A 20,092-nucleotide genomic window follows, 5' to 3' on the forward strand; every position below is an offset into this window, starting at 1 on the left:
TCTTTGTATTTCTCCCATGGGATCCAGGGAACCGGGCAAAGGCAATTCTGGCTCTTTCCCTCCTTCCCCAGGGGACCAGGAGGGGGAGGGGCCTCAGCCAATAGAAGGAAGAGAGGCTTGGCTCAGTCGCTCTGCTGTGCGACTGAGAGAGCCTGGCAAAGCAAGCTGTCGCTCCCCCCGTTCCTCCCCTCAACAAATGGAGAAAACAGAGGCTGTAGCTCCTGTGCGATTGAGCAAACCTGGCAAAGCAAGCTGTGATGCAGAAGGAAGCAAGAGAGAGGGAGAAGGAAGCAGATGACAGCCATCTGCTTGGGGGCCTGATAGGAGCCCTTTGGGGGCCTGATTTGGCCCCTGGGCTGCGTGCTTGACACCCCTGATTTAAAAGCAGTTCTGCTTTTAGAGTGCTGGTTGGTTCTGTGGCCCTAAACCTGCTGCACCGTTGATTGAATGTCCCATTCCACTGGTTGAATCTGCCTTGAACGCAAATTAGAAAGACAACTATCAGGGATATAAATAATAAATAAGCAATAATACTCTTGAGTCCACCAGCCAGCGCCTCCATTTTCTCCAGCTGAAGCAATCACTGTAGCCTGGAAAGCAGTGGTAGTTCCACGGGTTACCTTACATCGTAGTGACTTAGCAAGGACAGCAAAGGTGATTGGTTGAGTTGATTGCTGATGTCACAGTGCTTCCCTTAGAAGGCGGTTATGAGCAAATCACCGGGCGTAGCCGTAGAAGAGGCAGTAACATCTCTGGGCGGGGCGGCGGGAAGGAAAACCAGAATTATCAAGACTGCTTGTAAAGCGTAAATATTTCCCAAGACAAGGGGACACGGCTGTCAGAATGTGACCGGATCGAGCCGTTTGAAGGGGCAGGAGGAGCAGACGACAGATTTTTATTAATGCATCGTTTGTTTTTTTTGCAGAAGTAACCTTGCAAAATGACTGATTGGGAAGATCTGGCCATGCGATCGATGGGGGGCGCTGTTGAACCGGAGTGGCGGGAGGCTTCGCTTCAGAAGATGGACGACGGCTTCCGGTGAGACATGGGGCTCGAGGCGTTGACGGCCTGCTTGTCTTTGGGCGGTACCCGTGGGCTCAGGGGAGCAGGAGAGGAAGGTGCGCAGGTTGGAATGTGTCTGCACGGAGCTGGAGTCAGGAAAGGGCAAAGAGTAGACCGAAAGCACCAGGTGGAACATGGGGTGGGGCTGTGGCTCAGTGACAGAGCCTCTGGTTGGCATGCAGAAGGTCCCAGGTTCAATCCCCAGCATCTCCAGTTAAAAGGACCAGGCAAAGAGAAAGACCTCAGCCTGGGACCCTGGACAGCCGCTGCCAACCTGAGTAGACAGAACTGATCTTGAGGCAGCTTCTTGTGTGATTCAGTTCCTACCATCTCCACTTCAACCATCTCGGGTGGATAATCTTTCAGCCCCTGTCTCTGGAAGGTTGCTGCTAGTATTAAAAAGCTGCCATGTGCTTTTGTGTGTCAGAGGCAGATTCCATTGCAATCGGCAAATCCTGTGCACAGTGCAGAGCAAAGGATTGTGAGGCACATTCTAGGTTGCGGTTTCAGGTCGCACTGGAGAGGGGTTCCGTGGTAGAGCATCTGCATGGTATGAAGAATGTCCCAGGTTTAATTCCCAGCATCTCTGATTGAAAAGATGAGGGAGCAGGTGATGGGAAAGGTCTCTTCCTGAGGTCCAATCAGAGTAGACAATACTGAACTTGGTGGACCAGTGGCCTGATTCAGTATAAAGCAGATTTGTATGTCCAAAGGGAATGGAAATGTCGTTTGGGGAGGGGTTGCAGCTCACGCCCACAAGTCAGGCAAAACGGTATGGTTCCGTCCAAGGTCAGAGGTCCAGAAGCCAGGCAAGGTATAGTCAGTGTCCTAGCATCTATTGTACTCATAGCTTCCATGCCTAACAGCTTCTCTTGGCTGGTTTTTATAGCCCCATACTTAAGGATCATGCTTGCATCCAGCTGCTCAGAAGCATCTTTGCTATCAGCAAGCAGCTGGTATCAGGCCAGGAGGTGTGCACTTTGTCGTCTTGTCTGTGGCTCTGTTCTCAGCCTCCATCTGCAGCGCTCTAAGGGTGTGGGTGATACTGGTGACCTGGGAAGGCCAACAGAAGTTCACTTGCTAAATCAAGGTAGGAGGGTGTCAATGGCTCTGCACCAGCTGTTGGCTGTGAATCTTGACAAGCCTGCAGCTCATTTTCCTGCTGGCCAGCTTCTATTAACTCAAGGCCGGCTAAACGGGGCTTCTCTTCTCTTGAGGAGTCCTTGCTATCATTGAGCCCTGACTGAGGACAGTGCTGCAACTCCCTGTGGTACCTTGGGCTGGTCACACACACTCAGTCTGACCTACCTTACAGGGTTGTTGTGAGGATAAAATGGAGGAGAGGAGAATGACATAAGCCACCTTGGGTCCCCACTGGGCGGAAAGGTGAAATATAAATGTAATAGATAAAAAACTGGCTGCAAGATTTTGGGGTGGGGCAGTAGAACAGCCTGGCTTCCCAAAGGAGGATGAATATGGAGCTGGTCCGGAGGCACCTGGGAGGCCAGAATGTCTTGGGACTACCTGGGAATGGTGTTTGGGACCATGTTTGCTGGTACTGTTGGTGGCAGAAAGCAATACTTCCTTTTGAGCTGTGGAGACTTGTGAGCAAAAACTCTACTTTGTGAGTGTCATGATCCTGGACCTAGTGAGGCCTACAGGCTCCAGAGAAGCCTGCCTAGGAGTTACAAAAGAGCCAAGCCCAGGCAAGGGGTGTTCTTTTCCTGGAAGGCTGAACTGGAGGCAGGCTGTAACCTAGAGAGTTTGCAGCAGGGGAAAGATCCCTTACCCAAGGGGCGCAGTGTTGGTATTAGAGTAGGGACAGTAAGTCCAAACATGTTAGGGCATTTGTTCTTTTCCCTTCACCTTTTTTCCTGTTTAATGCACCTTGTTAGTTTATATTGCACTGAAATGATCTTTGAAATAAACCTTTTCTCCCCCCTGTTGTTCATTCTGCCTGGTTAGGCTTGCCAATCCCCAAGTTCCAGCGGGGGTTCTTCCGCTTTCCCAGGCTCCTTCCCGTTCCCAGTCAACTGGCTGGCGGGGGAAGCCCCGCCCCCAGAGGACCATGTGCCTTTGGAGGCTTCAGTCTTCGATTGAAAGGCTTCCTCTTGGGATGGTGTGTCTGTGTTACTTTGAAGAAGCTGGCAGCAAGTCATGAGTAGAGAGGCCAATCCCTCGCTTCAGAGTCGCCAGAAATGGGGCGGGGGGGAGGAGGGAAACGTCAGCTGAGCACTTCATTATTCCCTATGTGGAGATCGATTCTCATAGGATATAATGGGGAATTGATCTGGAGGTTTCGGGGGCTCTGGAAGAGCTGTTTGAGATAGAGGCACCAAATTTTCAATATAGTATCTAGTGCCTCTCCCCAAAGTACCCCCCAAGTTTCAAAATGATTGGACCAGGGGGTCCAATTCTATGAGCCCCAAAAGAAGGTGCCCCTATCCTTCATTATTTCCTATGGAAGGAAGACATTTTAAAAGGTGTGCTGTCTCTTTAAATGTGATGGCCAGAACTCCCTCCAAGTTCAATTCTGCTTGTCACACCCTTGCTCCTGGCTCCGCCCCAAAGTCTCCTGGCTCCACCCCCAAAGTCCCCAGGTATTTCTTGATTTGGACTTGGCAACCCTAGGCCTGGTCCTCACGCCCATTATTTGGCTTAAGCTAAAGGAGGCCTGAAGGGCGTGGGAGGGTGGGAGCAATTGGTAATACCCCCCTGAGTTACGACAGTGAGCTACTGGCATAAAAGCTGTGAGCAACTGCATAAATTGCTCTGGGGCCATTTTTCCTGAGCTAACATGTGAGCCGAAGACTAAAAAACTGTGTGCTTGCTCGCACTAACTCAGCTCAGAGGGAACACTGGCGGCAAGGTTATAAACATATGAACCTATGAAGCTGCCTTCTACTGAATCAGACCCTGGGTCCATCAAAGTCAGTATTGTCTACTCAGACTGGCAGCGGCTCTCCAGGGTCTCAAGCGGAGGTTTTTCACGCCTACTTGCCTGGACCCTTTTTAGTTGGAAATGCCGGGGATTGAACCTGGGACCTTCTGCTTACCAAGCAGGTACTCTACTACTGAGCCACTGTCCCTCCCCTAAAGGTTTTGGGAGATCCATTGTTCATATGAACATATGAAGCTGCCTTCTACTGAATCAGACCCTGGGTCCATCAAAGTCAGTATTGTCTACTCAGACTGGCAGCGGCTCTCCAGGGTCTCAAGCTGAGGTTTTTCACCCCTATCTGCCTGGACCCTTTTTTGGAGATGCCAGGGATTGAACCTGGGACCTTCTGCTTCCCAAGCAGATGCTCTACCACTGAGCCAACATCCCTGCATTATCTCATCTGATCTCCAAATCCTATTTCAGAGACTTTTTTTTTCTCAAACAAAGAATTTTATTACTATAAATTCTACAATTACATTCCATCTTATTCCTTACAGTCTATTTTGTATTCTGTTTCATAAATTTATTTTTAAAAAAATATTTTAACAAAATTTGAACAAATACAAAAGACCACCAAATTATTAAAACAGAAAGAGAAGGTGGATTACATCTTAGATTTATACAATGATTGATATTCTTACATTCTATTCAATCCTTTTTTGTATATCTCTCCTCTATTAGTCATTTCTTATACCTTTTAACCCATTACTTTTCTCATCGTTAACTCTATTTTGTATCCAAACATATAATTTCTCCCATTTTTGATTAGCCAATATTTTTGATTTCCCATTAAGTATCGCCGTAAGTATATCTGCTTCTGCAGCTTGTAAGACCTTATCTATTAATTCTCCCAAACTTGGGGTTTTCTCTAATCTCCAATATTTTGCATATAACATTCTCGCGGCAGTAAGAGTGTAAATAGCCAAATGGGCATCATCTTTAACCACATCTTTCTTCACCAGAGATAACAACATAACTTCAGACTTAAACTGAATTCCCATTTTCAACATTCCTTGCAGGAATTCATAAGCTCTAATCCAATATTTTTTTGCCTCACTACATGTCCACCATAAATGATAGAATGTACCCGTTTTTTTCTCCGCATTTCCAACATTTTGGAGATAGACCTGGGTTAATCTTCGCTAACTGGACTGGTGTGATATACCACCTGTGGAACATCTTGAATAGAGTCTTCTTAATCTTTCTGCTCTGAACTTTTTCAAGGAGTAAGAAGGACCGAGCTGTGTCAAGGATGTCTGAAAAGCCAAACCAGCCGAGGGTGAGAGAGGCAAGGGAGAAGCGCCAGTCAAAGGAGAAGCCGTTGCAAGAGAATACCATTTCCAGGTAACTTTTCTTTGTTTCCTTTAATACGGTTTTCTCTGATCCTCCTTGAGGTATTTCCCATGCTCAGGTACCCAGCTCTGATCTTCATGTCTTCCCCCTGGGAGACCTGCCTGGCACTTTCCATACTGACTGTTGGGCATCGGGGCAAAAAATTTTCTTTTCACCCAGGGTTTTACTTGGGGGTTCCAACATTTAAAACCATTTTCCAGGTCTAGCTGGAGACTTTTTTATGGAGAGCCAGCTTGGTGTAGTGGTTAAGTGTGCGGACTCTTATCTGGGAGAACCGGGTTTGATTCCCCACTCCTCCACTTGCACCTGATAGCTTGGCCTTGGGCCAGCCATAGCTCTTGCAAGAGTTGTCCTTGAAAGGGCAGTTTCTGTCAGAGCTCTCTCAGCCCCACTGGCCTCACAGGGTGGATCTGAGAGCCAGTTCGGTGTAGTGGTTAAGTGTGCGGACTCTTATCTAGGAGAAGTGGGTTTGATTCCCCACTCCACCACTTGCACCTGCTGGGATGGCCTTGGGTCAGCCATAGCTCTGGCAGAGGTTGTCCTTGAAAGGGCAGCTGCTGTGAGAGCCCTCTCCAGCCCCACCCACCTCACAGGGTGTCTATTGTGGGGGAGGAAGGTAAAGGAGGTTGTGAGCCGCTCTGAGACTCTGGCCTTGAAAGGGCAGCTTCTGGGAGATCTCTCTCAGCCCCACCCACCTCACAGGGTGTCTGTTGTGGGGGAGGAAGGGAAAGGAGATTGTGAGCCGCTCTGAGACTCTGGCCTTGAAAGGTGAGCTTCTGGGAGAGCTCTCTCACAGCAGGGGTTACATATGGACCCTGGGTCCATCAAAGTCAGTATTGTCTACGCAGACTGGCAGCGGCTCTCCAGCTGAGGTTTTTTCACGCCTATTTGCCTGGACCCTTTTTAGTTGGAGATGCCGAGGATTGAACCTGGGACCTTCTGCTTAACAAGCAGATGCTCTACCGTTGAGCCACTGTCCCTCCCCTGAGCCACTGTCCCTCCCTAATGAACAATGGAACCCAGAAGCAAGTATTGGGGGTGGGGGTGGGGGGGGGGGAGAGAAAGAGCACAATAAAATTTAAAGGTTCCAGAGCTCTGCTCCTGTGAGCTCTTGCCTAAAACGAGGTCGGATTTCAGTATGAGGCAGCTTCATGCATGCGTAGAAAATATCTCCTTCCATCTAATCATACATATCACTCCTGGTCAGTGCTCCCTCTGAGCTGAGTTAGTGTGAGCTAGCTCACAGATTTTTAGCCTCCAGCTCACACCTTTTTTGTCTTAGCTCAGGAAGGATGGCCCCAGAGCACACTAATTTATGCTGCAGCTCACAACTTTCATGCCAGTTGCTCACAAGACTCTGCAGCTGAGAGGGAAAATAGCTCCTGGATGCATTTTTGAATTCTTTTTTTCTCTTCCAACTATCACAAGTTTCTTATCTCTTGCTTCCGAGTGCAAGAATTATTATTATTATTATTATTAGTTGTTATTTTTGGGAGTTTTATCAAATTTATTCACACAGTCTTTAAAGTAATAACTTACTTTGCTTCAATATAGAAATATCCTCATTACAGTGGGATTTCCCTCATTGAAATATTTTCCTTCAGTTGTGTGTTAATATCTCTTTAAGATCACATTTGAAATTCGTTTTAACTTTAGTATAAATATTATTACTTCTCTTGTTCTTGATGTAGTATGATCAGGGCTTTTTTAATAGCAGGAACTCCTTTGCGTATTAGGCCACACCCTCCTGATGCAGCCAATCCTCCTGGAGCTTACAGTAGGCCCTGTAATGTGAGCCCTGTAAGCTCTTGGAGGATTGGCTACATCAGGGGTCTATGGCCTAATAGGCAAAGGAGTTCCTGCTACAAAAAAAGCCCTGGATATTATAGCATTGGAAAAAGTGCAGAAAAGGGCAACTAGAATGATTAATGGATTGGGACACTTTCCCTATGAAAAAAGGTTGAAATGCTTGGGGCTCTTTAGCTTGGAGAAACGTTGACTGCGGGGTGACATGATAGAGGTTTATAAGATTATTCATGGGATGGAGAAAGTAGAGAAAGAAGTCCTTTTCTCACAATACAAGAACTCGTGGACACTCAATGAAATTGCCGAGCAGTTGGGTTAGAATGGATAAAAGGAAGTACTTCTTCACCCAAAGGGTGATTAACATGTGGAATTCACTGCCATAGGAGGTGGCGGCGGCTACAAGCATAGCCAGCTTCAAGAGGGGATTGGATAAAAATATGGAGCAGAAGTCCATCAGTGGCTGTTAGCCATGGCTTTTTGTTGGCACTGTCGGGGGAAGTGATGCTCTGTATTCGTGGTTCTTTGGGTGGGGGCCGGCAAAGTGGAAGGGCTTCTAGCCCCACTTGTGAACCTCCTGATGGCACTTGGTTTTTTTTTTTCCACCACTGTGTGACACAGAGTATTGGACTGGATGGGCCATTCGCCTGCTCCAACATGGCTTCTCTCATGTTCTTACATGACACAGAGTGTTGGACTGGAGGGGCCATTGGCCTGATCCAACATGGCTTCTCTTATGTTCTTATGTGTGACAGAGTGTTGGACTGGATGGGCCATTGGCCTGATCAAACATGGCTTCTCTTAGGTTCTTATGTGACACAGATGTTGGACTGGATGGGCCATTGGCCTGATCCAACAGGGCTTCTCTTATGTTCTTATGTGTGACACAGAGTGTTGGACTGGATGGGCCATTGGCCTGATCCAACACGGCTTCTCTTATGTTCTTATGTGTGACACAGAGTGTTGGACTGGATGGGCCATTGGCCTGATCCAACATGGCTTCTCTTATGTTCTTATGTGTGACACAGAGTGTTGGACTGGATGGGCCATTGGCCTGATCCAACATGGCTTCTCTTATGTTCTTATGTGTGACACAGAGTGTTGGACTGGATGGGCCATTGGCCTGATCCAACAGGGCTTCTCTTATGTTCTTATGTGTGACACAGAGTGTTGGACTGGATGGGCCATTGGCCTGATCCAACATGGCTTCTCTTATGTTCTTACGTGTGACACAGAGTGTTGGACTGGATGGGCCATTGGCCTGATCCAACAGGGCTTCTCTTATGTTCTTATGTGTGACACAGAGTGTTGGACTGGATGGGCCATTGGCCTGATCCAACATGGCTTCTCTTATGTTCTTACGTGTGACACAGAGTGTTGGACTGAAGGGGCCATTGGCCTGATCCAGCATGGCTTCTCTATGTTCTTATGTGTGACGCAGAGTGTTGGACTGATGGGCCACTGACCTGATCCAACATGGCTTCTCGTATGTTCTTAATGTGTGGCACAGAGTGTTGGACTGGATGGGCCATTGGCCTGATCCAACAGGGCTTCTTTTAGGTTCTTATGTTCTGAGGATGATGATATTTCTATATGTTTGTAATCTATATTATATATCAAATTTTAATTGAAGTTATTTATTGTTAAAAAAGAAAGAAGAATTTACCTCCACCTGGGACCCTGGAGAGCTGCTGCCAGTCTGAGTAGACAAGACTGACCTTGATGGACTGCAAGGGTCTGATTCAGTAGAAGGCAACTTTGTGTGTATTTGTGGTCGGCATCAAGCAGACACTCCGAATCTGACCCCTCTCTTTCTCCTTCTGCTAAGAAGCTCTCTCAAGCCAGAGGAGACCAAGAGAAGCCGAGTTGCATGCCAGAAGGCAGAAGACACGCCCGACACGTTGAGGAAGAGAAGCCCCCAAAGCCCTGAGGTGCGTCCCCCAAAAACTGGAGCTGCAGCTTGAGGAAGGAGTCAGGTGCAAAAGGAAACCAGCGAGTGATTCCCGGGGTGGAGTTCTAGCAGTAGCTCCTTTGTATATTAGGCCACACTTCACTGATGTGGGCTTTTTTTGGTAAGCTCTTGGAGGATTGGCTGCATCGGGGGTGTGCAGCTTGTGGGAGAGCCCTCTCAGCCCCACCTACCTCACAGGGTGTCTGTTGTGGAGAGGAAGGTAAAGGAGATTGTGAGGGCACTCTGAGATTTGGAGTGGAGGGCAGAATACAAATCCAGTGTCGTCGTCATCTTCTTCTTCGTCTTCATCTTATTTCTTTCATCTTCCTCTTTCTTCTTCTTTCTTTCTTTCTTTCTTTCTTTTCTTTCTTTCTTTCTTTCATTCTTTCTTTCTTTCTTTCTTTCTTTATTTCTTTCTTTCTTTCTTTCTTTCTTTCTTCTTTCTTTCTTTCTTTCTTTCTTTCTTTCTTTACTTTCTTTCTTCCTTCCTTTCTTTCTTTCTTTCTTTCTTTCTTTCTATCTTTCTTTCTTTCTTTCTTTCTTTCTTTCTTTCATCTTCCTCTTCTTTCTTTCTTTCTTTCTTTCTTTCTTTCTTTCTTTCTTACTTTCTTTCTTTCTTTCTTTCTTCTTCTTTCTTTCTTTCTTCTTTCTTCCTTCCTTTTCTTTCTTTCTTTCTTTTTCTTTCTTTCTTCTTCATCTCCTCTTCTTTCTTTCTTCTTTCTTTCTTTCTTTCTTTCTTTCTTTTCTTTCTTTCTTTCTTACTTCTCTTTCTTTCTTTCTTTCTTTCTTTCTTTCTTTCTTTCTTTCTTTCTTTCTTTCTTTCTTTCTTCTTTCTTTCTTTCTTCTTTCTTTCTTTCTTTCTTTCTTCCTTCCTTCCTTTCTTTCTTTCTTTCATCTTCCTCTTCTTTCTTTCTTTCTTTCTTTCTTTCTTTCTTTCTTTCTTTCTTTCTTTCTTTCTTTCTTTCTTTCTTTCTTTCTTTCTTTCTTTCATCTTCCTCTTCTTTCTTTCTTTCTTTCTTTCTTTCTTTCTTTCTTTTCTTTCTTTCTTTTCTTTCTTTCTTTCCTTTCTTTCTTTCTTTCTTTCTTTCTTTCTTTCTTTCTTTCTTTCTTTCTTTCCTTCCTTCCTTCCTTCCTTCCTTCCTTCCTTCCTTCCTTCCTTCCTTCCTTCCTTCCTTCCTTCCTTCCTTCCTTCCTTCCTTCCTTCCTTCCTTCCTTCCTTCCTTCCTTCCTTCCTTCCTTCCTTCCTTCCTTCCTTCCTCGGAAACACTAGTGCTAGCCATATTGAACAAGTTTGAGTCCTGTGGCACCTTCTAAGGTCAGCAAAGTTTAATTCTGGGTATAAGCTTTTGTGTGTAGGTGCGCTTCTTCAGGCATCTGAAGAATACTATTTCTGTTTTAGAATCTGTGAAATCCCTGTACAGGGACCTAGTCTTTCAAGCCTTCTGTGAACTTCTCAGGTCTCACTGTGCCTATTTCTCTTCCAGGAGAATTGTGAGTCAGCCCGTCTCAGTCACCTTCGCTCAAAAGGGAGAACCCATCCAGGTGAGACATCGTCTTCAAAACCGTCCCCATTGTGACTTGTTTAAACCTAGGTCAAACAGAAACAGTGCCGCCAGTGAATCAGCTGGTAAAGGCTTAACTTTTTGCTTTGGGGAAAGTGGAAATGGGCATTGACAAACACTCGAGCAGCAGCACTGTGACGCGTCTGGAGTTTCTTTGACGGAGAAGCAGGATGGGACTATATTTAAGAAGAAGAAGAATTGCAGATTATACCCCGCCCTTCTCTCTGAATCAGAGACTCAGAGCGGCTCACAATCTCCTATGTTAGGGGTGGCCAACAGTAGCTCTCCAGATGTTTTTTGCCTACAACTCCCATCAGCCCCAGCCATTGCCCATGCTGGTTGGGGGTGATGCGAGTTGTAGGCAAAAAAACATCTGGAGAGCTACTGTTGGTTCACCCCTGTCCTATATCTTCTCCGCCCACAACAGACACCCTGTGAGGTGGGTGGGGCTGAGAGGGTGCCCTTTCAAGAACAACCTCTGCAGAGCTATGACTGACCCAAGGCCACTCCAGCAGGTGCCAAGTGGAGGAGTGTGGAATCTACCTAAAACGGTAGTGCCTGAATGGTGTCCGTAGGAGAGCCAGTTTGGTGTAGTGGTTAAGTGTGCGGACTCTTATCTGGGAGAACCAGGTTTGATTCCCCACTCCTCCACTTGCACCTGCTAGCATGGCCTTGGGTCAGCCAGAGCTCTCTTATCTGGGAGAACTGGGTTTGATTCCCCACGCCTCCACTTGCACCTGCTGGAATGGCCTTGGGTCAGCCAGAGCTCTGGCAGAGGTTGTCCTTGAAAGGGCAGATGCTGTGAGAGCCCTCTCCAGCCCCACCCACCTCACAGGGGTGTCTGTTGTGGGGGAGGAAGGTAAAGGAGATTGTGAGCCGCTCTGAGACTCTTTGAGTGGGAGAGCGGGATATAAATCCAATATCATCTTCTTCTATCTTCTAGGGGCCACATTCGGGGTCACTGCGCTTTACACAGCTGAAAGTGGGCCCCAGACATCCAGTGTGGTCGAATCATCTGACAGCAAGGCTGATTCTGTGAACTCAGGCAGATCATGGGGAGGAGGGCAGGAAGGGTTACCTCAGGGCTTAGTTCTCGTGACCCTTTCTTACGTGCCCAGGGAAATGTTGATTGACACTTTGGGGTCAGGAAGCAATTTTTTCTCTGGACCAGTTTGGCTTTTGCCATCTTCTGGGCATGGAGTGTGTTGGGGAGAGGTATTTGTGAGTTTCCTGCATTGTGCAGGGGGTTGGACTATTTGACCCTGGAGGTCCCTTCCAACTCTAGGATTCCATGATTCTAGATGGCCCTGGTGGTCCCTTCCAATTCTATGATTCTAGATGACCCTGGTGGTCCCTTCCAACTCTATGATTCCATGATTCTAGATGACCCTGGTGGTCCCTTCCAACTCTATGATTCCATGATTCTAGATGGCCCTGGTGGTCCCTTCCAATTCTATGATTCTAGATGACCCTGGTGGTCCCTTCCAACTCTATGATTCCATGATTCTAGATGACCCTGGTGATCCCTCCCAACTCTATGATTCTACAAGTTGGAGAGGAATTGACTCCTGGAAGCAAGCATTATGGAGGGGGTTATGGGTGCCCCAAGGGAGTTTTCTTGCTCATAATCTCAGAAGTCCCTGACTTGCAGTATTATAATGTCCTCCATCTTCACCGTTTAGATCAGGGGTCTTCAATCTTTTTTGAGCCTGTGAGCACATTTGGAATTCTGAGATGGGGTGGTTGGCCCAGCAACAGAATGGATGCCGCTGTATGGTTGCCTCAGGACGTGGAGCCAGCTACCCAAATGGTCACCACGGCTAAAGTTCAGTAACGTGGTGGAGAGATCCTTGTCCTTTGGTGGCAGCTGTTGCCTCACTTGCAGCTGCTGGGATGGCCTTGGGTCAGCCAGAGCTCTTGCAGAGGTTGTCCTTGAAACCTCAGCCCACAGGAGGTGGTGGTGGCTACAAGCATAGCCAGCTTTAAGAGGGGATTGGATAAAAATATGGAGCAGAGGTCCATCAGTGGCTATTAGCCACAGTGTGCGTGTGTGTGTGTATGTGTATGTATGTATATGTGTGTGTGTGTGTGTGTGTATATACACACACACACATATATTGGCCACTGTGTGACACAGAGTGTTGGACTGGATGGGCCATTGGCCTGATCCGACATGGCTTCTCTTATGCAGAGGTCCATCAGTGGCTATTAGCCACAGTGTGTGTGTATATATATGTGTTTGTGTGTATGTGTATGTATGTATATGTGTGTGTATGTATATACACACACACACACACACACATATATTGGCCACTGTGTGACACAGAGTGTTGGACTGGATGGGCCATTGGCCTGATCCGACATGGCTTCTCTTATGTTCTTATGCTGTGAGAGCTTTCTCAGCCCCACCCACCTCACAGGGTGTCTGTTGTGGTGGGAGAAGGTAAAGAAGATTGTGAGCCGCTCTGAGACTCTGAGATTTGGAGTGGATGGCGGGATAGAAATCCAACATCATCATCATCTTTGATTCCCCACTCCTCCACATGCAGTTGATGGAATGGCTTTGGGTCAGCCATAGCTCTCACAGAGGTGTCCTTGAAACAGCAGTTTCTGTCAGAGCTCTTTCAGTCCTACCCACCTCACGGGGTGTCTGATTGTGGGTGAGGAAGGGAAAGGAGATTGTGAGCCGGCCTGAGACTCTGAGATTCAGATTGAAGGGTGGGGTATAAATCCAATATCATCTTCTTCTTGCCAATTTTTTTTTAGAAAAAATCTGCACAGTCAGTTATATCTCTAACAACCCAAGGCCTTGCTGGGCATAAGACCCAGCTGACCCTGTTCACTTGGTGGGTGCCAAAAGAAGTGTGGTGGGTGCCCATATTGCCAAAAGGCACCATGTTGGGGGACTTCTGTATTTAGTGTGTCAGTTGCCTTGTGCCACCATAGCATCCCTGTTCCCATCTTTGACAAAGGCGCTTTTTCTCTCCCAGAGGCCTCAAAGATGCAACGGACTTCTCTACCTGCAATGGCCACAACAGCGTTCCTTCTCAGAGGTAAAAGAAGGATAGGTACACTGCATCGGTCAGGCCACACCTGGTGTCTTGACTCTTGCTTTGTTCTACTGCTTCACACCAACATGGCTGCCCACCTGACTTGGGAAGGTTCAGTCTGGAAAAGTGGAGGGGGGGATGGGAATTGCTCTCTTGAAGTCTTTGAAGGGCTGTCCCTTAGAGGAGGGCAGGGAGCTGTTCCTTTTGGAACAGCTGGATAAACATCTGGAGCAGAGGTCCATCAGTGGCTATTAGATGGACTAGATGACCCATGGGGGTCCCTTCTAACTCTATGATCCTGCATTGAGCAGGGGGTTGGACTAGTTGGCCTCTATGGCCCCTTCCAACTCTATGATTCCAGGTTGTTCTTGTGGGGGAAGGGGGAGAGGGGAGCAAACCCCAACGTGGTCTTTTGTGGTTGAATTTCCAGACAGTTTCCACAAGTGTGCATCAGTCATAGAAGCAGTGTGGATTTTTGGGGGAGGGGGGATAGGTTCTCCACACAGCAAAGGAAGGTGAAGAGAAACAAAAGGTAGCAAGGCTGCTGCAAAGGCCTTCCTTGCCAGGGTGCTTCAACAGGAGAATCAGAAAAGAAATGGGGAGTGTTCTCTGAAGTTCTGCCTCTGGTTTCTTTCGGTCTTAATAGGGTCATGAAGAGAACTATGGCAGGGTTAGCAGGTTCTCAGGTTACAAAGAGGGGCTGCAGGACAAGCAGATGGAAGACCTCCCTTTAGAATAGCGCTTCTCAGACGTTTGGATGTGGGACGTACTTCCAAACTCATAGGCATTCTATGAAATTAATGAGCCGTAGGTGGAGACCAGATAAAAGGAAGTAAGTGCTTTGTCTCCCGAAGAGTCATAAAATGTAATGCCAAGTATCAGAGATGTAAACTTTATAAAGCGCACAAACGCACACAATTAAAAGATTGTTTTTTAAAAAACGTGCTTAAAACATCAGCATTCATTGGCCTTAAAGGTGCTTGCTTTGATTCTCTCTTGTGAAATCCAGGGAACTGGGGAAAGGAAGCTCTGGCTCTTTCCTTCCTTCCGCAGGGGAGCAGGAGGGGGAGGAGCCTCAGCCAATAGAAGGAGAGAGGCTTGGCTTAGTAGCTCTGCTGTGCAATTGAGAGACCAAAGCATGCTGTTCCTCCCCAAGGGAGGAGCCTCAGCCAGTGGAGAAAAATAGAGGCTTTTCTCGGTAGCTCCTGTGCGATTGGTTAAGCCTTGCAAAGCAAGCTGTTACGCAGAAGGAAGCAAGAGAGAGGGAGAAGGAAGCAGGCGACAGCCAGTTGCTTGGGGGCCTGATAGGAGCCCTCTGGGGGCCTGATTCAGTCCCCGGACCACATGTTTGACACCCCTGTTCTAAAGCATGTCTCTAAGGGTCTTCTTGTGCTCTGTTTGCCTTACTAGTGTAGAGCCGAGGGCAAAAAAAATCAAGCTGGAAACTGAAGAAGAGACGTGTGTGACTTCAGAGGACAACAATGCTGTAAGTAACATTGGATTTGGGAGCCTGAACTTGAAGATCTCACAAAGTTTGGGTAATGGCTGGTGAATTTTGCACCAATGCCACCTTAATTCTGCGCCAAGAAAAGCAGAGATTCCGCAGCTGCATAAATTACATGCGCTGGCACGTGACCAGCGTTCCCTTTAAGCTGCGTTAGTGTGAACTAGCTCACAATTTTCTAGCCTCCAGCTCACGCATTTTTGTCTCAGGAAAAATGGCCCCAGAGCCAAACTAATTGATGCAGCAGCTCACAGCTTTAATGCCAGTAGCTCACAAAGTAGAATTTTTGCTCACAAGATTCCAGAGCTTAGAGGGAACACTGCGCATGACTACTTATTTTGCATAATTTCTTTTCTTTGGCTGTTCGCTTTGCCCTTTTAAAAAAATCTTTTTGACTTCCTCTGAGCTTCTGAGAGTTCGTCACCTATTGCCCTTTTGAGTTCAGGCCTACGTTTTTGCACTCTTAAGGACTAGAAGCAGAGGAAGGGATGGTGGCTCAGTAGTAGAGCAACTGTTTGGTAAGCAGAAGGTCCCAGGTTCAATCCCTGGCATCTCCAACTAAAAAGGCTCCAGGCAAATAAGCATGAAAAACCTCAGCTTGAGACCCTGGAGAGCCACTGCCAGTCTGAGTAGACAATACTGACTTTGATGGATCCAGGGTCTGATTCAGTAGAAGGCAGCTTCATATGTTCATAAGAAGAATGATGTTGTAAACTATCAAAGATTTCAGGTTTTCATGGTTGGTAACATCATTAGAGTTTGTAGAATCTTTCGGGCTCAAGTGCCATGTTCTACTGGAGAAAGTTTTTCTTCCAGACGTTTCGTTCTCGGCTGCGGAGAACATCCTCAGTGGCGTTGCAGCCGGAGCAGGCGCTCTGACCTTCTTGGCTGCTGTGCATTGAGTGAGGCCAGGGCTGCTGGAGAGCTGCTATTTCTAGGCTGGAGGGGGTGTGGTGAAAGGGCAATAGGTTTGTGGATGTGCCCATTGTTTCCTTATCACTACCCTTCCAGGAAGCCCCACCAAACAATGGGCACATCCACAAACCTATTGCCCTTTCACCACACCCCCTCCAGCCTAGAAATAGCAGCTCTCAGCAGCTCTGGCCTCACTCAATGCACAGCAGCCAAGAAGGTCAGAGCGCCTGCTCCGGCTGCAACGCCACTGAGGATGTTCTCCCCAGCCGAGAACGAAACGTCTGGAAGAAAAACTTTCTCCAGTAGAACATGGCACTTGAGCCCGAAAGATTCTACAAACCCTAATGTTGTAAACTACTTTGGGTGCCCACTGGGGAGAAAAGTAGGGTATCAATATCTAATTTTTTTTTTTTTGAAATTTCAAGCTCAAGGAGTTTGGGAGGGAAATAAAACAAAGGGAAGGGGACATTAGAGGTTTCTTAAGTTGTTCATGGGCAGAGAAAGTGGATAGTTTTTTTTTACCCTCCCTTCCCAAAAGGCAAGAACTCTGGGATACCCCGTGAAGCCGGTGGGCACACAGAAGAAAGTGCTTCTTCATGAGATGCATTCATTAACTTGTGGAACTCACTGCCATGGCGTGCTGTCAGTGGCTGCTAGCTTAGATGACTTTAAAGAGGGATGAGACAAATCCACAAGAAGAGAGAACCGTCTCTGGCTATGAACCACAACAGTTAAACCTCAGAACCTGCATGTACTGTGTACCTCTGCATGCCAGCAGCTGTGCCCCTCTGTAGTTCTGCTTTGGGTATTCGAGGCATCTGGTCAGAAACAAAATGCTGAACTGGATGGAACCTTAAGAACTTAGAATCAGAACCATAGAGTTGGAAGGGACCTCCAGGGTCATCGAGTCCAACCCCCTGCACAATGCAGGAAACTCACAAACCCCTCCCCCTAAATTCACAGGATCTTCATTGCTGTCAGATGGCCATCTAGCCTCCCCCCTAAATTCACAGGATCTTCATTGCTGTCAGATGGCCATCTAGCCTCTGTTGAAAAACCTCCGAGGAAGGAGAGCCCAATTAAAAAGAGCCTTGCTGGATCAGACCAGTAAGGATCCATCTAGTCCAGGGGTGGCCAAACTGTGGCTCGGGAGCCACATGTGGCTCTTTCACACATATTGTGTGGCTCTTGGAGCTCCCACCACCCTGTCATCTTGCTTGGAGAAAGCATTTGTCTTTTTTAAGTCACTTCTCCAAGCTAAGCCAACCAGTGGCTTGGAGAATGCATTTAAAGTTGCTTTCTTTCCACCTCTCCCTCCCTCCATCTATTTGTCTTCCTTCCTTCCTGTCTCACGGGTCTCAAACATCTGACGTTCATGTCCCGTGGCTCTCAAACCTGACATTTATTTGATGTGGCTCTTGTTGAGCAAGTTTGGACACCCCTAGTCCTACATTTGGTCTCACAAAGCGGCTAAGCAGTTCTCTTAGAGGTCTAAAACAGGCCACAGAGGCTGAGTGGCCTCCTGGCTTTGGGATTCAGAGGCTGAGTACCTCTGAATGTGGAGGTTCCCCTCAGTCACTGTGCTTGTATTCGCTGATAGACCTCTCTTCCATCAATTTATCTAATCCCCTTCAAGAACATAAAAGCTTCTACGATTGAATTCAGCAGGGCACTGCTTAATTTGCAGAGTTTCAAGTTTATTCAATACGGAATAAAAATCTTACTGCCTTTATGTTATGGTGAGCTACTGTAAGGTCGGGAGGAACGAGACAGAAGTGTTTTAGAATAATTTTGAGTTCAGGATTTATTTTATTGCATTTGTATCCCACTCTCTCTGTGTTCAAGCTTGGAGCGGGTAATTGCCCCCCCCCGTTTCCCCCTCCCCCAAGACTAGCATTACTTTATTAGAATTTTTTCCAGAAAGATAACAAAATTGCATATGGAAACAATACAGTGGGGAATAATAATAAAAAATAGTTTTTAAAAAGTATTTTGCATAGTACTTTAAAATAGATGTTAGGAAACAATATATACAGTAAGACATATGTGAAAAAAAAGCCCAGATAACAAAGGAAAGGCAAGGAAAGGTCCCCTGCGCAAGCACCAGTCGTTTCCGACTCTGGGGTGACGTTGCTTTCACAACGTTTTCACGGCAGACTTTTGACGGGGTGGTTTGCCATTGCCTTCCCCAGTCATCTACACTTTCCCCCCAGCAATAACAAAACAGAACCCCTAAGAAGAGTAATGATAGAATATGGTCACAAGTAGTGGTGCATAAAAAAAGAAAAGAAAAGAAACTGAAAAGATTGAGAAGAACAAGAAAGGATAGGAGAAGAAGAAGGTGAATCCGATAAGAAGAATTGATTTCGCCACAGAGGACCACCACGGGGTGTTAGGTAGATCAGAGAGGTAAGTGAGGAAAGGAAACGAAAGGGTTTCAAAGTTGGAATCAAAAGCACCAGTCTCTCTTTCATGAACGATGGAGGAAATTTTATCTAACAGCAAAATCGCAAGCTTTAGACAACCAGTCTGAAATTGAGGGTATGTGTTCAGATTTCCAAAAACGGGCTAAGGAGTGGGTAATTTTATGTGCTTTCTCTGTCTTTTTTCCTTAAGGTGCCAGGGCAGCAAGCCAAGAAAGTGTCAGTCTGTTCCAAATTGGACACTGATGCCCCGTCTGGTCCAGAGCAGAATTTTAAAGCCATCACAGAGGAAACAAAGACTGAAAAGAAGAAGGAGAAACGACTGAAAAAGACTGGAAAGGAAGGGAGGAAATTTCAAGCGAAGGCTGAGCTGGATTCTGGTCGCGAGGAAGAGAAGGGGTTGCCGGACCGAGAGAGTGAGAGTGAAGAGATGGCCAGATCGGTCCTGGAGGAGGAAGAGGAGGGAGTTGGGAGGATGCTGGGGATACCCTCCAAGGTAGGCTCTCAAGGAAAAGATGACCAGGAGTCGAAGGAAAAAAAGCCCAAGAAAAGGAAGAAGAGCAAAGTGGAAGTGGCAGAGGAGGGTGAGAGCAGAAGAGGCGGAAAGAAGGCTGAGAAGGGGTCCCGGAAGAGGAAAGCCAAAGACGGGGGCAAAGGTGGGAAGAAGAAGAGGCCGAAGAAGGAGGAGAGGGAACCAGGGAAGAGCGACGTGGAGGAGGGGAAGTGGAAGTGGTAAGTTTGGGATGGAGTGCAGCACCAACGCCTGGAGAGAAGTGTCTAGCGTTAAGCCAGTGAGATGCAGTCTTAGACCAGCGACCAGGAGCTGGGAGACTTGGATTCAAATCCTCACTTGGGCTCAGCTTAGGGTTGCCAGCCTCCAGGGTGTACCTGGAGATCTTGCACTATTACAGTTGCTCTCCCAGGTGACTGAGATCGGTTCCCTGGAGAAAACGGCTGCTTTGGATGGTGGACTCTGTGGCATTGTATCCTCTGAGGTCCCCACCCTCCCCAGTCTCCACCCACAATATATCCCAAGTATTTCCCGTCCCGGAGCCGGCAACCCAAGCTCAATGGCATGTTACAGTTTCTGCTGTGGTTATCATTGGGGGGGGGGGGCTGTTTAAAATGCACTGAAGAAATCCAGAGAAACATATTAGAACTTTCTTTCTTTCTTTCTTTCTTTCTTTCTTTCTTTCTTTCTTTCTTTCTTTCTTTCTTTCTTTCTTTCTTTCTTTCTTTCTTTCTTTCTTTCTTTCTTTCTTTCTTTCTTTCTTTCTTTCTTTCTTTCTTTCTTCTTTCTTTCTTTCTCTCTTTCTCTCTTTCTCTCTTTCTCTTCTTTCTCTCTTTCTCTCTTTCTCTCTTTCTCTCTTTCTCTCTCTCTCTCTCTTTCTCTCTTTCTCTCTCTCTCTCTCTCTTTCTCTTTCTCTCTCTTTCTTTCTTTTTCTTTCTTTTTCTCTCTTTCTCGCTCTCTTTCTCGCTCTCTTTCTCCTTCTTTCTTTCTCTCTCTTTCTCTTTCTTTCTCTTCTCT

The 20,092-nt window shown here is 46.9% G+C and overlaps 1 protein-coding gene across 1 annotated transcript in view; it reads left to right on the forward strand.

The window, feature by feature from the left end:
* The first annotated feature begins 973 nt into the window (after positions 1–973).
* Positions 974–20,092, forward strand: part of LOC132574825 (DNA topoisomerase 1-like) — a 63,201-nt gene continuing 44,082 nt past the window's right edge. The window contains exons 1-5 of the mRNA XM_060243056.1: positions 974–1,038; positions 5,228–5,347; positions 13,663–13,725; positions 15,133–15,208; positions 18,758–19,296. Coding sequence (XP_060099039.1) covers positions 974–1,038; positions 5,228–5,347; positions 13,663–13,725; positions 15,133–15,208; positions 18,758–19,296 — 863 coding nt within the window. The remainder of the gene's footprint in view (positions 1,039–5,227; positions 5,348–13,662; positions 13,726–15,132; positions 15,209–18,757; positions 19,297–20,092) is intronic.

Source organism: Heteronotia binoei, chromosome 7, assembly GCF_032191835.1.
Source record: "Heteronotia binoei isolate CCM8104 ecotype False Entrance Well chromosome 7, APGP_CSIRO_Hbin_v1, whole genome shotgun sequence".
In the NCBI taxonomy this organism is placed as follows: domain Eukaryota; kingdom Metazoa; phylum Chordata; class Lepidosauria; order Squamata; family Gekkonidae; genus Heteronotia; species Heteronotia binoei.